Below are 16,492 nucleotides of genomic sequence, written 5' to 3' on the forward strand. Positions count from 1 at the left end.
TACAGACAGGGCATCTGGGAACATGCTCGTTACTTCCAAGTGGTTACGGATGACCCTGGAAACTCCTAGTAAACAGCGTAAATAGTATTCATTCATAAATCAAAGAGGATGTTACTTGTTGTTGTTTTAAGGATATTAAGATAATGGATAAGCTTTGATAATGCCAGGACAAACGCAATACTATAGTACCATTACAGTGTATAGTCATCGGATATCGGAGCTAACGCGACTGGCAACAAATCTAGTCTTAGTCTCCCAGTGTTAATGCGTAGGGGGTTGGTAAGCGCATAACGCGCATAAATGCTTGGTTGGTGGGTGTGGGGTAAAGGACTAAGGTATAAATAGTAGTGTTTGTGACGTTAAGGTGCTTATCTTGCCATGTGTTTGTTTAATTTGTCAGTGAATGTTTTAGAATTTTTGTTTCAGTGATGTAGCAGTGGGTAGCTTATTCCAGTCGCGGATGGTACGTGGGAAGAAAGAATGCTTGTAAGAGTCGATGTTGATGCATGTAAGGAACTTACTGTTATGTGAGTTTCGTGTTATGTGCATGTCCTGCTTGTAGGTATTCCTGTTGTTGTGATCTTGTACGTGACTGTATGTCTGTGTGCTTGTCTTCGTTTCTCATGCAGGTCCATGGTTATTTATTTATTCATTTTTTTCAGGTATGCACGCGTAATTGTATGTAATAAAACCTGGCTGGCCTAGTTGGAGTTTCTCAATGTGCTTGTGTAAGGGTCCCATACAGCCGTACAGTACTCAAGTAATGGGCGTACGCGTGTTGTAAAGTATGTGGTTGATGTGTGGTGTACAGTTGTGTATGTTTCTCCTGAGGAAGCCCATTGTTCCGTTGGCTTTGTTCGTGATGAAGTCAATTTGTGTTAAAGGAGAGATTGTTAGTGGGGGTGTACTCCAAGGTATTTGTAGGATAATGTGGGTGTCAGTTGTTGGTTGTGTAGAATGTAGGTGTATTGCATCGGTGTATGTGATCTGATGAAACGGAGTACGTTGTATTTACGTTGTCTGATGGTCATTTGCCACCTTTCCCTTTGCCTAAGGACATCTAAATTAATTTGTTTTGACGAAAATTGATAAGATCGCCCTAAGTAAATAACTTCAAATCGTATCCCTCATACGAACACGGTGTACATATCCACAGTGCACATTACCATGCTACACACACACACACGCACGCACGCACACACACACACACACACACACACACACACACACGCACACACGCACGCACGCACGCACGCACGCACGCACACACACATAAACACACCTTGGGATCTGAAACAAAAGATGTGCAATACCCAAACTAATTATGGTATTACACATGAATCGCAACTCACATAACATCACTTTCAGGAAAACCACACTCGTTGAAAGGAAACAACACAAAAACCTATATTTTTTTTTAGAAAAAGATCGCTGGCTTTGCAATTGCAAGGCGCTGGGTTCGTGCTTACCCATGAGTACCGGTATCAGCTGGGGTCAAGGTCGGGGCAGAGAGGAACTTGGCGTGAGTTGGTCTTCGTTTGTGCTTCTTTGGCCACTTTGACACGGGACTAAATCTGGAGTATTTTTGCGGACTTCGGGGAATTTGTTGGCCATATAATAAGAACTAAATATTGCAGTTCCGAACAAAGTATTGCAAATATTCAATGAGTTTTCACGAATGTGTAAATAATTTGACAGATATAAGCCATGACAACTTCAAGGCCCCCCCTACATATGAATGTGTGTCTGCGTGTGTGTACGCATGTGTGTGCATGTGTGTGTGCATCTGTGCGAGGGTTTGGTCGTGTATACAGATTTTCTCCATCTTGTAAATGTTCTGCTCCATTGTACATCAAAACCCCACTTTAAAAATCATCTGTAATATTTTAAGACTTTTTTTCCAACAGAAAAATCATAGTTATTATCTATACTTTTTTATTATTTCCTTTTCCTTTTGGATAAAAAAAAATCCTCCTATTACTTCAGTCTCTTTCACACTGGAGAAATCTGGTCAGGGTTATTAATGACCCACTTACTGAGGAAAAGAAGGAGAAAAGAAAAAAAGAAGAGGAGGGCGGAGGGAGGGGGAGGAGGTAAAAGTGCCCATCAGTCATGGAAATGCTTAACTGCTCGTGGGTATAAAAGGCGAGGCTGTGGGCACAGACAGCACAATCGACGGACTGTTCATCGCGGTAAGTAGAGAGAAGGGGAGAGAGGGAAAGAGAGAGAAAGATAGGAGAGAAAGAGAGAGGGAGGAGAAAGACAAGAGAGTGGGAGGAAAGAGAGAGAGAGGAGAGAAAGAGGAGAGAGAGAAAGTGGGGGATGGAGAAGAGAGAGAGAAAGAGGAACATCAAGAGAGTGAAGTCTGCTATGTAATTAAAAGTGTTTTTCTGCTTTGGAGAGATATGATGTAATCCAGTGCATATTTCAATATTTGGAATAATCGTGAACTTTGATTTCCTTATAATTTCATCAGCTTTAAAGTTTGACATTTCCGTTTTTTTCGGTAAAATGTCTAATGGCATAAAAATGTAAAAGAGAGGGAATATGATATCATAAATCATGTACCTACTTCAGCGCAGCAGAGGACAAAGAGGAAGGATTAAGTATCGTAGTATGTGTTTAACGAGACTGCCAAATGCGTCGTTCTGAGGTTTTATCACTTTTCCGTTTCAGATGAAGGTCCTTTTGCTCGTAACTGTGGCGGCTGTGGCCCTTGGAGACGACCTGGTGAGTCGCACCACCATTGGTTTATTTGAGAGACCAATTTCAATAAGGAAACGGTTCAACAGTGACCAGTTTCAATAAGGAACTAGTTTAATTAGAGGCGTTTCAGTATGAAACTTTATGGTTGTTTAGCGTGAATCTAAATTGTGTGTTTTACAAAGGTATCCCATTTTCTATAATTCTGTCAAACTAAGAGTAAAGAGAAGAAAGGCAAGCTTATCTTGCATCATACCTGCCACATAGTCTTTGTTAATACCATTAATACTACAGGTAGACCGGCAGCGGGACGACAGCGAGTACCACTTCGCTTGGCTCCACGACGGCGGGCGGACCTACGACTGGCAGGGCGCCAACAGCTACTGCTCGAGGCTCGGGCGCGGCTGGAAGGGCATCAGCATCGAGAGCAGGGGAGAAGACAGCTTCGTGAGCGATATCATTGATGAATGTAATTTCCCTGCGTTTTCATCTCATACGCGTCCATATATGAAGCTATGGTGACACTCACACGTAACTGACAAGCCTGTTTATATTGTTTATTGTGTATAATGTGTCACTGGATAATGATCTAGTTGTATTTGTGTTCCCTCTCAGACGAACTGCCGTGGATCTGGACCGGAGGCCAACGCAGGGGACGCGACTTCGCGTGGCCTTCGGGAGCCCGTTTCGTGGGTCTGAACTGGTCTCACACCGGCGGGTATGTGCACGGGTCGTTTCGCTTGTCATCTGCGTAAAAAGCTCTTTTATCGCTTATAAGTTTCTTTGCCCTTAGCATGAGATGAAAAGCTTTTCTGTAACTGCTGCTGTCGCCACCAGGAGGAAGCAACCGCAACCAGACAACCGCGAGGAGGGGGGCGAGAACTGCGTGGCCGTCCTCAACGACTTCTATGACGACGGCGTGAAGTGGCACGACATCGCCTGCCACCACGAGAAGTCCATCATCTGCGAGCGCTCCGACTGAGAGCTCGGGGCGGATTGCAGAGGGCGGGGCCGTTGGCGCGCAGTTGAGTGCTCTGCAGGGAAGAAATCTGTGCAAGAGGACTGTGGGCTAATGGCAAGATTTTGCCCGTATTTATTGCTATTTATGTGTGGATAAGAATAGAATAAAATTTGCCTAATTTGGATGTTTATATCAAGATTGACCTTTTACGAGACATTCCTGATCACAGGAAAGATTGTGTTGCCGGTGAAGCAATTATCGTTGATGCGAAAAACTAGAAATAACGGAAACGTAGAGGAACGGAAAGAGAAAGAAAGGATGGCTCATAATAAGGATCAAAGAATATTGGAAACAACTTTAATATTCACAAATGGTTTACATACTACTTACGAAAGTGCGAATATCCATATACAAAAGACCAATGAACATACGTACATGTGTGAATCTATATAAGTATGTAAACATATCAAAGTCTATAAAGTACAGACAGGGCATCTGGGAACATGCTCGTTACTTCCAAGTGGTTACGGATGACCCTGGAAACTCCTAGTAAACAGCATAAGTAGTATTCATTCATAAATCAAAGAGGATGTTACTTGTTGTTGTTTTAAAGATATTAAGATAATGGATAAGCTTTGATAATGCCAGGACAAACGCAATACTATAGTACCATTACAGTGTATAGTCATCGGATATCGGAGCTAACGCGACTGGCAGCAAATCTAGTCTTAGTCTCTCAGTGTTAATGCGTAGGTAAGCGCATAAATGCTTGGTTGGTGGGTGTGGGGGAAAGGACTAAGTTATAAGTAGTAGTGTTTGTGACGTTAAGGTGCTTATCTTGCCATGTGTTTGTTTAATTTGTCAGTGAATGTTTTAGAATTTTTGTTTCAGTGATGTAGCAGTGGGTAGCTTATTCCAGTCGCGGAACATGGGAAGAAAGAATGCTTATAAGAGTCGATGTTGATGCATGTTAGGAACTTACTGTTATGTGAGTTTCGTGTTATGTGCATGTCCTGCTAGTAGGTATTCCTGTTGTTGTGATCTTGTACGTGACTGTATGTCTGTGTGCTTGTCTTCGTTTCTCATGCAGGTCCATGGTTATTTATTTATTCATTTTTTTCAGGTATGCACGCGTAATTGTATGTAATAAACCTGGCTGGCCTAGTTGGAGTTTCTCAATGTGCTTGTGTAAGGGTCCCATACAGCCGTACAGTACTCAAGTAATGGGCGTACGCGTGTTGTAAAGTATGTGGTTGATGTGTGGTGTACAGTTGTGTATGTTTCTCCTGAGGAAGCCCATTGTTCCGTTGGCTTTGTTCGTGATGAAGTCAATTTGTGTTAAAGGAGAGATTGTTAGTGGGGGTGTACTCCAAGGTATTTGTAGGATAATGTGGGTGTCAGTTGTTGGTTGTGTAGAATGTAGGTGTATTGCATCGGTGTATGTGATCTGATGAAACGGAGTACGTTGTATTTACGTTGTCTGATGGTCATTTGCCACCTTTCCCTTTGCCTAAGGACATCTAAATTAATTTGTTTTGACGAAAATTGATAAGATCGCCCTAAGTAAATAACTTCAAATCGTATCCCTCATACGAACACGGTGTACATATCCACAGTGCACATTACCATGCTACACACACACACACGCACGCACGCACACACACACACACACACACACACACACACGCACACACGCACGCACGCACGCACGCACGCACGCACACACACATAAACACACCTTGGGATCTGAAACAAAAGATGTGCAATACCCAAACTAATTATGGTATTACACATGAATCGCAACTCACATAACATCACTTTCAGGAAAACCACACTCGTTGAAAGGAAACAACACAAAAACCTATATTTTTTTTTTAGAAAAAGATCGCTGGCTTTGCAATTGCAAGGCGCTGGGTTCGTGCTTACCCATGAGTACCGGTATCAGCTGGGGTCAAGGTCGGGGCAGAGAGGAACTTGGCGTGAGTTGGTCTTCGTGTGTGCTTCTTTGGCCACTTGGACACGGGACTAAATCTGGAATATTTTTGCGGACTTTGGGGAATTTGTTGGCCATGTAATAAGAACTAAATATTGCAGTTCCGAACAAAGTATTGCAAATATTCAATGAGTTTTCACTAATGTGCAAATAATTTGACAGACAGACAAACATAAGCCATCGAACTTGAAGCCCCTCCCCCGCTCATAATTGTGTCTGTGTGTGTGTGCGCATGTATGTGCATGCGTGTGTGCATCTGTGTGAGGGTTTGGCCGTGTATATATTTGTTTATATATGGTAATAGATTTTCTTCATCTTGTAAATGTTCAGCTCAATTGTACATCAAAACCCCACTTTAAAAATCATCTGTAATATTTTAAGACTTTTTTTTTCAACAGAAAAATCATAATTATTATCTATACTTTTTTTTTTTTATTATTATTTCCTTTTCCTTTTGGATAAAAAAAATCCTCCTATTACTTCAGTCTCTCTTTCACACTGGAGAAATCTGGTCAGGGTTATTAATGACCCACTTACTGAGGAAAAGGAGAAAAGGAAAAAAAGAAGAGGAGGGCGGAGGGAGGGGGAGGAGGTAAAAGTGCCCATCAGTCATGGAAATGCTTAACTGCTCGTGGGTATAAAAGGCGAGGCTGTGGGCACAGACAGCACAATCGACGGACTGTTCATCGCGGTAAGTAGAGAGAAGGGGAGAGAGGGAAAGAGAGAAAGATAGGAGGAGAGAAAGAGAGAGGGAGGAGAAAGACAGAGAGTGGGAGGAAAGAGAGAGGAGAGAAAGTGGGGGATGGAGAGAGAAAGAGGAACATCAAGAGAGTGAAATCTGCTATGTAATTAAAAGTGTTTTTTCTGCTTCGGAGAGATATGATGTAATCCAGTGCATATTTCAATATTTGGAATAATCGTGAACTTTGATTTCCTTAGAATTTCATCAGCTTTAAAGTTTGACATTTCCGTTTTTTCGGTAAAATGTCTAATGGCATAAAAATGCAAAACAGAGGGAATATGATATCATAAATCATGTACCTACTTCAGCGCAGCAGAGGACAAAGAGGAAGGATTAAGTATCGTAGTATGTGTTTAACGAGACTGCCAAACACGCCGTTCTGAGGTTTTATCACTTCTCCGTTTCAGATGAAGATCCTTTTGCTCGTAACAGTGGCGGCTGTGGCCCTTGGAGACGACCTGGTGAGTCGCAACACCATTGGTTTATTTCAGTTTCAATAAGGAAACGGTTCAACAGAGGCCAGTTTCAATAAGGAACTAGTTTAATTAGAGGCGTTTCAGTATGAAACTTTATGGTTGTTTAGCGTGAATCTAAATTGTGTTTTACAAAGGTATTCCATTTTCTATAATTCTGTCAAACTAAGAGTAAAGAGAAGAAAGGCAAGCTTATTCTGCATCATTCCTGCCACATAGTCTTTGTTAATACCATTAATACTACAGGTAGACCGGCAGCGGGACGACAGCGAGTACCACTTCGCTTGGCTCCACGACGGCGGGCGGACCTACGACTGGCAGGGCGCCAACAGCTACTGCTCGAGGCTCGGGCGCGGCTGGAAGGGCATCAGTATCGAGAGCAGGGGAGAAGACAGCTTCGTGAGCGATATCATTGATGAATGTAATTCCCTGCGTTTTCATCTCATACGCGTCCATATATGAAGCTATGGTGACACTCACACGTAACTGACAAGCCTGTTTATATTGTTTATTGTGTATAATGTGTCACTGGATAATGATCTAGTTGTATTTGTGTTCCCTCTCAGACGAACTGCCGTGGATCTGGACCGGAGGCCAACGCAGGGGACGCGACTTCGCATGGCCTTCGGGAGCCCGTTTCGTGGGTCTGAACTGGTCTCACACCGGCGGGTATGTGCACGGGTCGTTTCGCTTGTCATCTGCGTAAAAAGCTCTTTTATCGCTTATAAGTTTCTTTGCCCTTAGCATGAGATGAAAACTTTTTTCTAACTGCTGCTGTCGCCACCAGGAGGAAGCAACCGCAACCAGACAACCGCGAGGAGGGGGGCGAGAACTGCGTGGCCGTCCTCAACGACTTCTATGACGACGGCGTGAGGTGGCACGACATCGCCTGCCACCACGAGAAGTCCATCATCTGCGAGCGCTCCGACTGAGAGCTCGGGGCGGATTGCAGAGGGCGGGGCCGTTGGCGCGCAGTTGAGTGCTCTGCAGGGAAGAAATCTGTGCAAGAGGATTGTGGGCTAATGGCAAGATGTTGCCCGTATTTATTGCTATTTATGTGTGGATAAGAATAGAATAAAATTTGCCTAATTTGGATGTTTATATCAAGATTGACCTTTTACGAGACATTCCTGATCACAGAAGAGATTGTGTTCCCGGTGAAGCAATTATCGTTGATGCGAAAAACTAGAAATAACGGAAACGTAGAGGAACGGAAAGAGAAAGAAAGGATGGCTCATAATAAGGATCAAAGAATATTGGAAACAACTTTAATATTCACAAATGGTTTACATACTACTTACGAAAGTGCGAATATCCATATACAAAAGACCAATGAACATACGTACATGTGTGAATCTATATAAGTATGTAAACATATCAAAATCTATAAAGTACAGACAGGGCATCTGGGAACATGCTCGTTACTTCCAAGTGGTTACGGATGACCCTGGAAACTCCTAGTAAACAGCATAAGTAGTATTCATTCATAAATCAAAGAGGATGTTACTTGTTGTTGTTTTAAAGATATTAAGATAATGGATAAGCTTTGATAATGCCATGACAAACGCAATACTATAGTACCATTACAGTGTATAGTCATCGGATATCGGAGCTAACGCGACTGGCAGCAAATCTAGTCTTAGTCTCCCAGTGTTAATGCGTAGGGGGTTGGTAAGCGCATAACGCGCATAAATGCTTGGTTGGTGGGTGTGGGGTAAAGGACTAAGGTATAAATAGTAGTGTTTGTGTTCGTTAAGGTGCTTATCTTGCCATGTGTTTGTTTAATTTGTCAGTGAATGTTTTAGAATTTTTGTTTCAGTGATGTAGCAGTGGGTAGCTTATTCCAGTCGCGGATGGTACGTGGGAAGAAAGAATGCTTGTAAGCGTCGATGTTGATGCATGTAAGGAACTTACTGTTATGTGAGTTTCGTGTTATGTGCATGTCCTGCTTGTAGGTATTCCTGTTGTTGTGATCTTGTACGTGACTATATGTCTGTGTGCTTGTCTTCGTTTCTCATGCAGGTCCATGGTTATTTATTTATTCATTTTTTTCAGGTATGCACGCGTAATTGTATGTAATAAACCTGGCTGGCCTAGTTGGAGTTTCTCAATGTGCTTGTGTAAGGGTCCCATACAGCCGTACAGTACTCAAGTAATGGGCGTACGCGTGTTGTAAAGTATGTGGTTGATGTGTGGTGTACAGTTGTGTATGTTTCTCCTGAGGAAGCCCATTGTTCCGTTGGCTTTGTTCGTGATGAAGTCAATTTGTTAAAGGAGAGATTGTTAGTGGGGGGTGTACTCCAAGGTATTTGTAGGATAATGTGGGTGTCAGTTGTTGGTTGTGTAGAATGTAGGTGTATTGCATCGGTATATGTGATCTGATGAAACGGAGTACGTTGTATTTACGCTGTCTGATGGTCATTTGCCACCTTTCCCTTTGCCTAAGGACATCTAAATTAATTTGTTCTGACGAAAATTGATAAGATCGCCCTAAGTAAATAACTTCAAATCGTATCCCTCATACGAACACGGTGTACATATCCACAGTGCACATTACCATGCTACACACACACACACGCACGCACGCACACACACACACACACACACACACACACACACGCACACACACACACACGCACACACGCACGCACGCACGCACGCACACACACACACACACACACACACACACACACACACGCACGCACGCACGTACGCACACACACATAAAAACACCTTGGGATCTGAAACAAAAGATGTGCAATACCCAAACTAATTATGGTATTACACATGAATCGCAACTCACATAACATCACTTTCAGGAAAACCACACTCGTTGAAAGGAAACAACACAAAAACCTATATTTTTTTTTAGAAAAAGATCGCTGGCTTTGCAATTGCAAGGCGCTGGGTTCGTGCTTACCCATGAGTACCGGTATCAGCTGGGGTCAAGGTCGGGGCAGAGAGGAACTTGGCGTGAGTTGGTCTTCGTGTGTGCTTCTTTGGCCACTTGGACACGGGACTAAATCTGGAGTATTTTTGCGGACTTCGGGGAATTTGTTGGCCATATAATAAGAACTAAATATTGCAGTTCCGAACAAAGTATTGCAAATATTCAATGAGTTTTCACGAATGTGTAAATAATTTGACAGATATAAGCCATGACAACTTCAAGGCCCCCCCTACATATGAATGTGTGTCTGCGTGTGTGTACGCATGTGTGTGCATGTGTGTGTGCATCTGTGCGAGGGTTTGGTCGTGTATACAGATTTTCTCCATCTTGTAAATGTTCTGCTCCATTGTACATCAAAACCCCACTTTAAAAATCATCTGTAATATTTTAAGACTTTTTTTCCAACAGAAAAATCATAGTTATTATCTATACTTTTTTATTATTTCCTTTTCCTTTTGGATAAAAAAAAATCCTCCTATTACTTCAGTCTCTTTCACACTGGAGAAATCTGGTCAGGGTTATTAATGACCCACTTACTGAGGAAAAGAAGGAGAAAAGAAAAAAAGAAGAGGAGGGCGGAGGGAGGGGGAGGAGGTAAAAGTGCCCATCAGTCATGGAAATGCTTAACTGCTCGTGGGTATAAAAGGCGAGGCTGTGGGCACAGACAGCACAATCGACGGACTGTTCATCGCGGTAAGTAGAGAGAAGGGGAGAGAGGGAAAGAGAGAGAAAGATAGGAGAGAAAGAGAGAGGGAGGAGAAAGACAAGAGAGTGGGAGGAAAGAGAGAGAGAGGAGAGAGAGAAAGTGGGGGATGGAGAAGAGAGAGAGAAAGAGGAACATCAAGAGAGTGAAGTCTGCTATGTAATTAAAAGTGTTTTTCTGCTTCGGAGAGATATGATGTAATCCAGTGCATATTTCAATATTTGGAATAATCGTGAACTTTGATTTCCTTATAATTTCATCAGCTTTAAAGTTTGACATTTCCGTTTTTTTCGGTAAAATGTCTAATGGCATAAAAATGTAAAAGAGAGGGAATATGATATCATAAATCATGTACCTACTTCAGCGCAGCAGAGGACAAAGAGGAAGGATTAAGTATCGTAGTATGTGTTTAACGAGACTGCCAAATGCGTCGTTCTGAGGTTTTATCACTTTTCCGTTTCAGATGAAGGTCCTTTTGCTCGTAACTGTGGCGGCTGTGGCCCTTGGAGACGACCTGGTGAGTCGCACCACCATTGGTTTATTTGAGAGACCAATTTCAATAAGGAAACGGTTCAACAGTGACCAGTTTCAATAAGGAACTAGTTTAATTAGAGGCGTTTCAGTATGAAACTTTATGGTTGTTTAGCGTGAATCTAAATTGTGTGTTTTACAAAGGTATCCCATTTTCTATAATTCTGTCAAACTAAGAGTAAAGAGAAGAAAGGCAAGCTTATCTTGCATCATACCTGCCACATAGTCTTTGTTAATACCATTAATACTACAGGTAGACCGGCAGCGGGACGACAGCGAGTACCACTTCGCTTGGCTCCACGACGGCGGGCGGACCTACGACTGGCAGGGCGCCAACAGCTACTGCTCGAGGCTCGGGCGCGGCTGGAAGGGCATCAGCATCGAGAGCAGGGGAGAAGACAGCTTCGTGAGCGATATCATTGATGAATGTAATTTCCCTGCGTTTTCATCTCATACGCGTCCATATATGAAGCTATGGTGACACTCACACGTAACTGACAAGCCTGTTTATATTGTTTATTGTGTATAATGTGTCACTGGATAATGATCTAGTTGTATTTGTGTTCCCTCTCAGACGAACTGCCGTGGATCTGGACCGGAGGCCAACGCAGGGGACGCGACTTCGCGTGGCCTTCGGGAGCCCGTTTCGTGGGTCTGAACTGGTCTCACACCGGCGGGTATGTGCACGGGTCGTTTCGCTTGTCATCTGCGTAAAAAGCTCTTTTATCGCTTATAAGTTTCTTTGCCCTTAGCATGAGATGAAAAGCTTTTCTGTAACTGCTGCTGTCGCCACCAGGAGGAAGCAACCGCAACCAGACAACCGCGAGGAGGGGGGCGAGAACTGCGTGGCCGTCCTCAACGACTTCTATGACGACGGCGTGAGGTGGCACGACATCGCCTGCCACCACGAGAAGTCCATCATCTGCGAGCGCTCCGACTGAGAGCTCGGGGCGGATTGCAGAGGGCGGGGCCGTTGGCGCGCAGTTGAGTGCTCTGCAGGGAAGAAATCTGTGCAAGAGGACTGTGGGCTAATGGCAAGATTTTGCCCGTATTTATTGCTATTTATGTGTGGATAAGAATAGAATAAAATTTGCCTAATTTGGATGTTTATATCAAGATTGACCTTTTACGAGACATTCCTGATCACAGAAGAGATTGTGTTCCCGGTGAAGCAATTATCGTTGATGCGAAAAACTAGAAATAACGGAAACGTAGAGGAACGGAAAGAGAAAGAAAGGATGGCTCATAATAAGGATCAAAGAATATTGGAAACAACTTTAATATTCACAAATGGTTTACATACTACTTACGAAAGTGCGAATATCCATATACAAAAGACCAATGAACATACGTACATGTGTGAATCTATATAAGTATGTAAACATATCAAAATCTATAAAGTACAGACAGGGCATCTGGGAACATGCTCGTTACTTCCAAGTGGTTACGGATGACCCTGGAAACTCCTAGTAAACAGCATAAGTAGTATTCATTCATAAATCAAAGAGGATGTTACTTGTTGTTGTTTTAAAGATATTAAGATAATGGATAAGCTTTGATAATGCCAGGACAAACGCAATACTATAGTACCATTACAGTGTATAGTCATCGGATATCGGAGCTAACGCGACTGGCAGCAAATCTAGTCTTAGTCTCCCAGTGTTAATGCGTAGGGGGTTGGTAAGCGCATAACGCGCATAAATGCTTGGTTGGTGGGTGTGGGGTAAAGGACTAAGGTATAAATAGTAGTGTTTGTGACGTTAAGGTGCTTATCTTGCCATGTGTTTGTTTAATTTGTCAGTGAATGTTTTAGAATTTTTGTTTCAGTGATGTAGCAGTGGGTAGCTTATTCCAGTCGCGGAACATGGGAAGAAAGAATGCTTATAAGAGTCGATGTTGATGCATGTAAGGAACTTACTGTTATGTGAGTTTCGTGTTATGTGCATGTCCTGCTTGTAGGTATTCCTGTTGTTGTGATCTTGTACGTGACTGTATGTCTGTGTGCTTGTCTTCGTTTCTCATGCAGGTCCATGGTTATTTATTTATTCATTTTTTTTCAGGTATGCATGCGTAATTGTATGTAATAAACCTGGCTGGCCTAGTTGGAGTTTCTCAATGTGCTTGTGTAAGGGTCCCATACAGCCGTACAGTACTCAAGTAATGGGCGTACGCGTGTTGTAAAGTATGTGGTTGATGTGTGGTGTACAGTTGTGTATGTTTCTCCTGAGGAAGCCCATTGTTCCGTTGGCTTTGTTCGTGATGAAGTCAATTTGTGTTAAAGGAGAGATTGTTAGTGGGGGTGTACTCCAAGGTATTTGTAGGATAATGTGGGTGTCAGTTGTTGGTTGTGTAGAATGTAGGTGTATTGCATCGGTGTATGTGATCTGATGAAACGGAGTGCGTTGTATTTACGTTGTCTGATGGTCATTTGCCACCTTTCCCTTTGCCTAAGGACATCTAAATTAATTTGTTCTGACGAAAATTGATAAGATCGCCCTATGTAAATAACTTCAAATCGTATCCCTTATACGAACACGGTGTACATATCCACAGTGCACATTACCATGCTACACACACACACACGCACGCACGCACACACACACACACACACACACACACACACACACACACACACGCACGCACGCACGCACGCACACACACATAAACACACCTTGGGATCTGAAACAAAAGATGTGCAATACCCAAACTAATTATGGTATTACACATGAATCGCAACTCACATAACATCACTTTCAGGAAAACCACACTCGTTGAAAGGAAACAACACAAAAACTTATATTTTTTTTAGAAAAAGATGGCTGGCTTTGCAATTGCGAGGCGTTGGGTTCGTGCTTACCCATGAGTACCGGTATCAGCTGGGGTCAAGGTCGGGGCAGAGAGGAACTTGGCGTGAGTTGGTCTTCGTGTGTGCTTCTTTGGCCACTTTGACACGGGACTAAATCTGGAGTATTTTTGCGGACTTTGGGGAATTTGTTGGCCATGTAATAAGAACTAAATATTGCAGTTCCGAACAAAGTATTGCAAATATTCAATGAGTTTTCACTAATGTGCAAATAATTTGACAGACAGACAAACATAAGCCATCGAACTTGAAGCCCCTCCCCCGCTCATAATTGTGTCTGTGTGTGTGTGCGCATGTATGTGCATGCGTGTGTGCATCTGTGTGAAGGTTTGGCCGTGTATATATTTGTTTATATATGGTAATAGATTTTCTTCATCTTGTAAATGTTCAGCTACATCAAAACCCCACTTTAAAAATCATCTGTAATATTTTAAGACTTTTTTTTCCAACAGAAAAATCATAATTATTATTTATACTTTTTTTTATTATTTCCTTTTCCTTTTGGATAAAAAAAAATCCTCCTATTACTTCAGTCTCTCTTTCACACTGGAGAAATCTGGTCAGGGTTATTAATGACCCACTTACTGAGGAAAAGGAGAAAAGGAAAAAAAGAAGAGGAGGGCGGAGGGAGGGGGAGGAGGTAAAAGTGCCCATCAGTCATGGAAATGCTTAACTGCTCGTGGGTATAAAAGGCGAGGCTGTGGGCACAGACAGCACAATCGACGGACTGTTCATCGCGGTAAGTAGAGAGAAGGGGAGAGAGGGAGAGAGAGAAAGATAGGAGAGAAAGAGAGAGGGAGGAGAAAGACAGAAAAAAGAGAAAGAGAGAGAGAGAAAGTGGAACATCAAGAGATTGAAGTCTGCTATGTAATTAAAAGTGTTTTTCTGCTTCGGAGAGATGTAATCCAGTGCATATTTATTTAAATATTTGGAATAATCGTGAACTTTGATTTCCTTATAATGTCATTAGCTTTAAAGTTTGACATTTCCGTTTTTTCGGTAAAATGTCTAATGGCATAAGAATGTAAAAGAGAGGGAATATGATATCATAAATCATGTACCTACTTCAGCGCAGCAGAGGACAAAGAGGAAGGATTAAGTATCGTAGTATGTGTTTAACGAGACTGCCAAACACGCCGTTGTGAGGTTTTATCACTTCTCCGTTTCAGATGAAGGTCCTTTTGCTCGTAACTGTGGCGGCTGTGGCCCTTGGAGACGACCTGGTGAGTCGCAACACCATTGCTTTATTTGAGAGATCAATTTTAATAAGGAAACGGTTCAACAGTGACCAGTTTCAATAAGGAACTAGTTTAATTAGAGGCGTTTCAGTATGAAACTTTATGGTTGTTTAGCGTGAATCTAAATTGTGTGTTTTACAAAGGTATCCCATTTTCTATAATTCTGTCAACCTAAGAGTAAAGAGAAGAAAGGCAAAGCTTATTCTGCATCATTCCTGCCACATAGTCTTTGTTAATACCATTAATACTACAGGTAGATCGGCAGCGGGACGACAGCGAGTACCACTTCGCTTGGCTCCACGACGGCGGGCGGACCTACGACTGGCAGGGCGCCAACAGCTACTGCTCGAGGCTCGGGCGCGGCTGGAAGGGCATCAGTATCGAGAGCAGGGGAGAAGACAGCTTCGTGAGCGATATCATTGATGAATGTAATTTCCCTGCGTTTTCATCTCATACGCGTCCATATATGAAGCTATGGTGACACTCACACGTAACTGACAAGCCTGTTTATATTGTTTATTGTGTATAATGTGTCACTGAATAATGATCTAGTTGTATTTGCGTTCCCTCTCAGACGACCTGCCGTGGATCTGGACCGGAGGCCAACGCAGGGGACGCGACTTCGCGTGGCCTTCGGGAGCCCGTTTCGTGGGTCTGAACTGGTCTCACACCGGCGGGTATGTGCACGGGTCGTCTCGCTTGTCATTTTCGATGTGGCCATTTGCGTAAAAAGCTCTTTTATCGCTTATAAGTTTCTTTGCCCTTAGCATGAGATGAAAAGTTTTTTCTAATTGGTGTTTTCGCCACCAGGAGGAAGCAACCGCAACCAGACAACCGCGAGGAGGGGGGCGAGAACTGCGTGGCCGTCCTCAACGACTTCTATGACGACGGCGTGAGGTGGCACGACATCGCCTGCCACCACGAGAAGTCCATCATCTGCGAGCGCTCCGACTGAGAGCTCGGGGCGGATTGCAGAGGGCGGGGCCGTTGGCGCGCAGTTGAGTGCTCTGCAGGGAAGAAATCTGTGCAAGAGGATTGTGGGCTAATGGCAAGATGTTGCCCGTATTTATTGCTATTTATGTGTGAATAAGAATAGAATAAAATTTGCCTAATTTGGATGTTTATATCAAGATTGACCTTTTACAAGATATTCCTGATCACAGGAAAGATTGTGTTCCCGGTGAAGCAATTATCGTTGATGCGAAAAACTAGAAATAACGGAAACGTAGAGGAACGGAAAGAGAAAGAAAGGGTGGCTCAGGATAAGGATCAAAGAGTATTGAAACAATAATTTCACAAATGGTTTACATACTACTTACGAAGTGCGATATCCAT

The 16,492-nt window shown here is 42.9% G+C and overlaps 4 protein-coding genes across 4 annotated transcripts; all 4 read left to right on the forward strand.

Moving 5' to 3' along the window:
* Positions 1–2,175: 2,175 nt before the first annotated feature.
* On the forward strand, positions 2,176–3,846 carry LOC119588291 (neurocan core protein-like). The gene is made up of 5 exons (XM_037936987.1): positions 2,176–2,192; positions 2,677–2,730; positions 2,998–3,172; positions 3,319–3,421; positions 3,541–3,846. Exons 2-5 carry the CDS (start codon positions 2,677–2,679, stop codon positions 3,683–3,685), a joined length of 477 nt encoding a protein of 158 aa, XP_037792915.1. The 5' UTR covers positions 2,176–2,192; the 3' UTR covers positions 3,686–3,846.
* Positions 3,847–6,772: 2,926 nt separating this feature from the next.
* Positions 6,773–7,957, forward strand: LOC119588302 (neurocan core protein-like). Its single transcript, XM_037936998.1, has 4 exons — positions 6,773–6,860; positions 7,119–7,293; positions 7,439–7,541; positions 7,660–7,957. Exons 1-4 carry the CDS (start codon positions 6,807–6,809, stop codon positions 7,802–7,804), a joined length of 477 nt encoding a protein of 158 aa, XP_037792926.1. The 5' UTR covers positions 6,773–6,806; the 3' UTR covers positions 7,805–7,957.
* Positions 7,958–10,497: 2,540 nt separating this feature from the next.
* Positions 10,498–12,158, forward strand: LOC119588313 (neurocan core protein-like). Its single transcript, XM_037937008.1, has 5 exons — positions 10,498–10,515; positions 10,989–11,042; positions 11,310–11,484; positions 11,631–11,733; positions 11,853–12,158. The coding sequence occupies exons 2-5, from the start codon at positions 10,989–10,991 to the stop codon at positions 11,995–11,997; spliced, it is 477 nt and encodes a 158-aa protein (XP_037792936.1). The 5' UTR covers positions 10,498–10,515; the 3' UTR covers positions 11,998–12,158.
* Positions 12,159–14,647: 2,489 nt separating this feature from the next.
* Positions 14,648–16,273, forward strand: LOC119588324 (neurocan core protein-like). Its single transcript, XM_037937018.1, has 5 exons — positions 14,648–14,658; positions 15,089–15,142; positions 15,411–15,585; positions 15,732–15,834; positions 15,968–16,273. Exons 2-5 carry the CDS (start codon positions 15,089–15,091, stop codon positions 16,110–16,112), a joined length of 477 nt encoding a protein of 158 aa, XP_037792946.1. The 5' UTR covers positions 14,648–14,658; the 3' UTR covers positions 16,113–16,273.
* The last annotated feature ends 219 nt before the right edge of the window (positions 16,274–16,492 follow it).

Source organism: Penaeus monodon, chromosome 3 (genome assembly GCF_015228065.2).
Source record: "Penaeus monodon isolate SGIC_2016 chromosome 3, NSTDA_Pmon_1, whole genome shotgun sequence".
In the NCBI taxonomy this organism is placed as follows: domain Eukaryota; kingdom Metazoa; phylum Arthropoda; class Malacostraca; order Decapoda; family Penaeidae; genus Penaeus; species Penaeus monodon.

What these genes read in the sequence shown, in the direction of transcription:
- LOC119588291 (XM_037936987.1), top strand. Translation starts at nt 2,677, where the DNA reads ATGAAGGTCCTTTTGCTCGTAACTGTGGCGGCTGTGGCCCTTGGAGAC. An exon ending in TGGCCCTTGGAGACGACCTG is followed by an intron (nt 2,731 to 2,997) that starts GTGAGTCGCACC and finishes TTAATACTACAG; the next exon opens with GTAGACCGGCAGCGGGACGA. An exon ending in GAGCGATATCATTGATGAAT is followed by an intron (nt 3,173 to 3,318) that starts GTAATTTCCCTG and finishes GTTCCCTCTCAG; the next exon opens with ACGAACTGCCGTGGATCTGG.
- LOC119588302 (XM_037936998.1), top strand. Translation starts at nt 6,807, where the DNA reads ATGAAGATCCTTTTGCTCGTAACAGTGGCGGCTGTGGCCCTTGGAGAC. An exon ending in TGGCCCTTGGAGACGACCTG is followed by an intron (nt 6,861 to 7,118) that starts GTGAGTCGCAAC and finishes TTAATACTACAG; the next exon opens with GTAGACCGGCAGCGGGACGA. An exon ending in AACTGGTCTCACACCGGCGG is followed by an intron (nt 7,542 to 7,659) that starts GTATGTGCACGG and finishes TGTCGCCACCAG; the next exon opens with GAGGAAGCAACCGCAACCAG.
- LOC119588313 (XM_037937008.1), top strand. Translation starts at nt 10,989, where the DNA reads ATGAAGGTCCTTTTGCTCGTAACTGTGGCGGCTGTGGCCCTTGGAGAC. An exon ending in GAGCGATATCATTGATGAAT is followed by an intron (nt 11,485 to 11,630) that starts GTAATTTCCCTG and finishes GTTCCCTCTCAG; the next exon opens with ACGAACTGCCGTGGATCTGG. An exon ending in AACTGGTCTCACACCGGCGG is followed by an intron (nt 11,734 to 11,852) that starts GTATGTGCACGG and finishes TGTCGCCACCAG; the next exon opens with GAGGAAGCAACCGCAACCAG.
- LOC119588324 (XM_037937018.1), top strand. Translation starts at nt 15,089, where the DNA reads ATGAAGGTCCTTTTGCTCGTAACTGTGGCGGCTGTGGCCCTTGGAGAC. An exon ending in TGGCCCTTGGAGACGACCTG is followed by an intron (nt 15,143 to 15,410) that starts GTGAGTCGCAAC and finishes TTAATACTACAG; the next exon opens with GTAGATCGGCAGCGGGACGA. An exon ending in AACTGGTCTCACACCGGCGG is followed by an intron (nt 15,835 to 15,967) that starts GTATGTGCACGG and finishes TTTCGCCACCAG; the next exon opens with GAGGAAGCAACCGCAACCAG.